General features: G+C 40.6%; 1 protein-coding gene across 1 annotated transcript in view; it reads left to right on the top strand.

The window, feature by feature from the left end:
• Positions 1-6,062, top strand: part of LOC107703651 (AF4/FMR2 family member 2-like) — a 248,303-nt gene that overhangs the window by 83,185 nt on the left and 159,056 nt on the right. Inside the window, exon 3 of the mRNA XM_016506365.1 lies at positions 4,568-5,416. Coding sequence (XP_016361851.1) covers positions 4,568-5,416 — 849 coding nt within the window. The remainder of the gene's footprint in view (positions 1-4,567; positions 5,417-6,062) is intronic.

Genomic DNA, 6,062 nt, shown 5'->3' on the forward strand with positions numbered 1-6,062 from the left:
AAGAGACAGCAAATTAGGTCCAAGCGTCTTTACAATCTGTTTAAAAAAAATGTGGAGGAATCGTATCATGTCATATCGTATCAATGCGAAAAATATTTATGCCTAGCTACTCTTACAGCTTTCTGATAATTAGCCTATGAATCGTTTAAGAGTTCGTAAGAAATCTGAAGCTTATCCTTTTTCCATTTTCTTTCAGCCCTCCTACAGATCTGACGAAGAGCGCGAATGTTACTATTATTAATCCATGGATGAGGGTTTGGTTTTATGGGTCTAGATATCAGAGGAGCAATCGAGTCCATAACATTTGAACAAATATTACTAAATATTGTTAAATGTTCTTCAGAATTTAACGAATGTAAAGGTGAATCAAGTGATGCTGACATGCTCGCATCCTCAAAAGCTGTAATAAAATTGTCATGGGCCATAGAATCTATCCTACGAAATTTGCGTGATGTTGGCAATGCAATGCAAGTTTCAATAGGGACAGAAACATTAAAAAGAACAGGTTTGTGATCGGAAAAATTAGTGTCATGTACCACAGTATCATTCACAGATAATCCATAACATAAAACCGAATCTAAAATAAGGCCATTAGCATGTGTGGGAGCAGTGACTACTTGTTTAAAATCAAAAGAATGCACGAGACTTAGGAAGTCCTTAGATAGCGGGATTGAGTCACAACACACATGGATATTAAAATCCCAGAGTAGCAATAGCCTGTCATATTTTAGAACAATTGTCCCCAAAAAGTCCGCAAATTCATCCATAAAGTTTTTGTTAAATTTTGGCGGGCGGTATATTAGGGCCACTGCCACTGGATTTGCAGCATTCATAAGAAACAATTGCAGTTCAAAGCTATTATAAACATCCGATGATAAAGCACAAATGTTACATTTCTTATTGAATGTGGTCAGCACTCCTCCCCCTTGCCCAGTAAGTCGGGGGGGTATTTATATAACTGCAATAATTCGGCATTAGTTCTGAGAGGACACTGATATTACCCTCATTTAGCCAGGTCTCAGTCACGCATAGTATATCCAGTTCAGAAGTAGTCCTTGATAAGTTAGCTATTTTAGTAATAAAGTTACCAAGGAATTTTTCACACAGGTCTGATGATATCTCTGTTAAGGTCTGATTAGGGGGGTTAAGAACATCGTTGATAGTAGCAAAAAGAACTGCAGGTTTATGCTGGCTTTTGGCAATAACATTCGAAAAATATTTATGCCTAGCTACTCTTACAGCTTTCTGATAATTAGCCTATGAATCGTTTAAGAGTTCGTAAGAAATCTGAAGCTTATCCTTTTTCCATTTTCTTTCAGCCCTCCTACAGATCTGACGAAGAGCGCGAATGTTACTATTATTAATCCATGGATGAGGGTTTGGTTTTATGGGTCTAGATATCAGAGGAGCAATCGAGTCCATAACATTTGAACAAATATTACTAAATATTGTTAAATGTTCTTCAGAATTTAACGAATGTAAAGGTGAATCAAGTGATGCTGACATGCTCGCTTCCTCAAAAGCTGTAATAAAATTGTCATGGGCCATAGAATCTATCCTACGAAATTTGCGTGATGTTGGCAATGCAATGCAAGTTTCAATAGGGACAGAAACATTAAAAAGAACAGGTTTGTGATCGGAAAAATTAGTGTCATGTACCACAGTATCATTCACAGATAATCCATAACATAAAACCGAATCTAAAATAAGGCCATTAGCATGTGTGGGAGCAGTGACTACTTGTTTAAAATCAAAAGAATGCACGAGACTTAGGAAGTCCTTAGATAGCGGGATTGAGTCACAACACACATGGATATTAAAATCCCAGAGTAGCAATAGCCTGTCATATTTTAGAACAATTGTCCCCAAAAAGTCCGCAAATTCATCCATAAAGTTTTTGTTAAATTTTGGCGGGCGGTATATTAGGGCCACTGCCACTGGATTTGCAGCATTCATAAGAAACAATTGCAGTTCAAAGCTATTATAAACATCCGATGATAAAGCACAAATGTTACATTTCTTATTGAATGTGGTCAGCACTCCTCCCCCTTGCCCAGTAAGTCGGGGGGGTATTTATATAACTGCAATAATTCGGCATTAGTTCTGAGAGGACACTGATATTACCCTCATTTAGCCAGGTCTCAGTCACGCATAGTATATCCAGTTCATGTGAGACAAAGAAGTCATTTATAATGAAGGTCTTGTTTACCAAGGATCTGGCGTTGATCAGCACCAAATAAATCGACGGTACCTGATTTATCCGAGCATAGAGAGCGCAGGTTGTAGAAATTTACGCCTCTGACATATGATTTGGATGGGATATACACAGCTGGGTCACGTGGAGTTGTATACGTGGTCGGATAGTACAACACTTCGGCAAGGAGGACAGGGTCAGCATGGCTGTATCCTCCTGTTAGTTGGCGTAAGCAAGGATGTCGCACGCAAACAACTTTCCAGAGTAGTTTGCGTTTAATGGCAGTGCCACCTCGCCTACCGCGTTTCCTACGCCGTTTCCTTTTCGTAGGATCTCCATGCCACCGACGCAAGTAGGCCGGTATATCCGACAGAACCGGTGGAGAAGAGTAAACACAAGGGCTCTGTAGAGCGGTCAGAGTCCAGTCTTTAGTTAAGCTTTGGAGGTTGAGGAGCGTCAGACGATCGTAGACTATTATGGGTGAACTGCCTTGGATTAAAAAATATAAAATAAGGACTAAAACAACTAGGTCCCGTGGGACATGTAGACGGCAAGCCGCAAGCAAAGGCGCCATCTTGAAAAAGTAGCTTTATTTGAGTAACTGATTGAAATCATTGTAAATATTCATTGATAATATTCACCTCTGCTGCTGCTTTCAATTCAAATAATTGACATCTGTTCATGAGGTACTCAAGAACTACTGATGTTTGAAATTGTTTCAGTCAAGACTGCTCCATATGTGCCGTGTTTGATTTAGATTCTGGTTGAGATAAATATTAGGTCACACTTTAGTTTGGGGACCAATATAACTGTTAAAGGGATAGTTCACCCAAAAATGAAAATTTGGAAGTGAATGGGAATCACGGCTTTGAGAGTACAAAAAAAAACATACACAAACAAAACCAAATTAAACCTTGTGATGATACATTGATGTGTAAAGACATGAAACGATCGGTCTGTGCAAGAAACTGAACAGTATTTATATCGTTTTTTACCTCTGATGCACTGCAATGTCTGAACTGTCCTTAGCGCATCCTGAGGTCGTCCTGAGCATGCCCTCGACAGCCGGCGCGTGACGCGTCTTCTTCTTCTTGCTTTAAGGCGGATTGCAGACTTATAAGTGCATTACTGCCACCTATCTCTCAAATGGACCATTGACACTCCTAATTGAGATTGTAGATAGAGTGTCAATGGTCCATTTGAGAGATAGGTGGCAGTAATGCACTTATAAGTCTGCAATCTGCCATAAAGCAAGTAGAAGAAGAAGACGCGTCACGTGCCGGCTGTCGAGGATGCACTCAGGACAGTTCAGACATTGCAGTGCATCAGAGGTAAAAAAAATATATATAAATACTGTTCAGTTTCTTGCACAGACCGATCGTTTCGTGTCTTTACACATCAATGTATCGTCACGAGCCGCAGGGTTTAATTTGGTTTTGTTTGTGTATGTTTTTTTTTTTTACTCTCAAAGCCGTGATTCCCATTCACTTCCATTGTAAGACTGACAGACTTCAACGGTTTGAGTTAAAAATCTTCATTTGTGTTCTACTGAAGAAACAAAGTCACCTACATCTTGGATTCCCTGGGGGCAAGCAGATAAACATCAAATGTTCATTTTTGGGTGAACTATCCCTTTAACTAACTATTAACTATGACATTTGCCTCAATAAACTCCTAATTTGCTGCTTATTAATAGTTAGGAAGGTAGTTGTTAAGTTTAGATATGAGGTAGAATTACGGGAACTAAAATATGGTCACGCAGAATAAGGCATTAACATGTGTTTAATAAGTACTAATAAACAGACAATATGCTAGTAATATGCATGCTAATAAACAACTAGCTAATAGTGAGAATTGGTCCCTAAACTAAAGTGTTACCGCAAAAAATTTTTTTCATAATCATGTTTGTCTTGCTTTCCAGTAAAATATACTCTTGAAATTAGATAAAAGTACTTATTTTTAAATATATTTGCTGCTTATTAATAATTAGTAAGGTAATTGTTAAGTTTAGGTATGGGGTAGGATTAAGGGATATAAAAATATGGTCATACTAATAAACAGCCAGTATGCTAGTAATATGCATGCTATTAAGCAACTAGTTAATAGAAAGAATTTGTCCCTAAACTAAAGTGTTGCCGAATATCATTAGTAAATGTCTTTAAGTTTTGTGTTTCTCACACAAAACTATTAATTAAAAACTAAATATAGTGCTCAAATCGTATAAACCAGCTTTTTGAATGTAAATTTTGCGGCAAACTGTTCAAAGTACAAGTAAAGTAAAATACCTTTGCTAGGAAAATGGCTGCATTTTTTTTTTATTATTATAAAGAGGTTTTAAATATATATATATATATATATCTTTTTTTTTTTCAGACTAACAAAGGAGATGCCCTGGCCAACCGGGTCCAAAACACTCTTGGAAATTATGATGAAATGAAGGAGCTCCTGACTAGCCATTCCAACCAGAGTCACCTTGTGGGCATTCCTAAGAACTCTGTTCCCCAGACTCCAGTGGAGAAACCCGACCAGCCAGGCTTTTTCCCTGAGGCTCAACGGAGCCGAACTGCTCCCTCCCAACCTGGAAGTCACAGCACCTCCATGCCCCCACCCCCTGCCAACACCATGCCGGGCTCTAGCGTTGTACATGGACATCAATGCAAAAAGTCTCGCTCTTCAGACTGGTCCCGAGGGGGTCACGGTTCAAGTGGCGCCCAGACCGCTCAAGCGGTCAGCCGGGGGAAGCACTCCAGTCATGAGCAGACCTCTAGTAGACATGATCAGGACCAAGAGGACTCGAGTCCCAATCCTAGCGGACCTACAACTTCGTCACACTCCAACAGGAAGCAGGCCCAGTCTGGCAAAGGACCAGCGACAGCTGAGCTTGGCCTTGGAAAGTCTCCCACCGAGCAGGACTTGTGCTCCCATGGCTCGAACTCGCCAGTGGCCTCTACGTCCCTGCTCCCTAGTGGCCTCTTGACGCCAACTTTCCCCCAAGGCCTCCACTGCAAGCCCAGCAGCGCTGTGCAGCAGAAACCCACTGCCTACGTCAGGCCCATGGACGGCCAAGACCAGGTCCCAAATGATTCCCCAGAGCTCAAACCCCCTTTGGAGCTGGTGGAAGGGTACAACAGTGTGCCATTCGGAGGTCTGCTGGATACCAAAAGCAGCACGGCTGGGACCAAGGGAAAAATTCCTAAGCTGACACTGCCACAATCTGGAGAGGTGAGTGTGACCGTTTTTCATCTTAGTCAAAGGGCAGGCTTCCTGCAGATGTTGTAAACATTTGCTCTCGTTTGGATGCAGCGGTAGTTGGACAGGAACAGTTGGCAGATAGGCTTGGCTCTGTTGACTTTCCCCTGGCTTGGTCTGTTTTGCATTGAAACCTGGCAGAACGAGGGGTTGACATAATGGAGTGCTTCATTAATAATCAGCTAATGAACGTCAGGCTTTCCTGTGAACCTACCTACTCTGCAATGAACTCTTCTTGCTGGCATGTTTAAAGATCACTTTTTTGTAGCTTGAATGGAGGGAAATTCTGACCTCAGCGATTTGCCGTGTTCAGGTTGCTGAAGTAAGTTGATATTGGCTTTCCTTTGAGAGGAGAAGAAATTCTAGAGTTAAAACTGTTCCGAAGATCTGTGTGATTGAACGAAGTAGAACAACATGGGTCAATTGTATAATTATATTTCCCAGTTATATCCAATGCTTTGAAATGTTGACATTTCAGAATCAGAACAATACTTTTGAGGGGAATAATGCACCTCTTGCTTTAGTCATTGTAGGTGTTTTCCCAAACATGCCCCAATTGTATGGTATAAGGGTTGAAGAATGATCAAACTTACCATCATTGCCTAGACTTTTTTTTTTG

Source organism: Sinocyclocheilus anshuiensis, unplaced genomic scaffold (assembly GCF_001515605.1).
Source record: "Sinocyclocheilus anshuiensis isolate Anshui unplaced genomic scaffold, SAMN03320099.WGS_v1.1 scaffold1027, whole genome shotgun sequence".
Lineage (NCBI taxonomy): Eukaryota > Metazoa > Chordata > Actinopteri > Cypriniformes > Cyprinidae > Sinocyclocheilus > Sinocyclocheilus anshuiensis.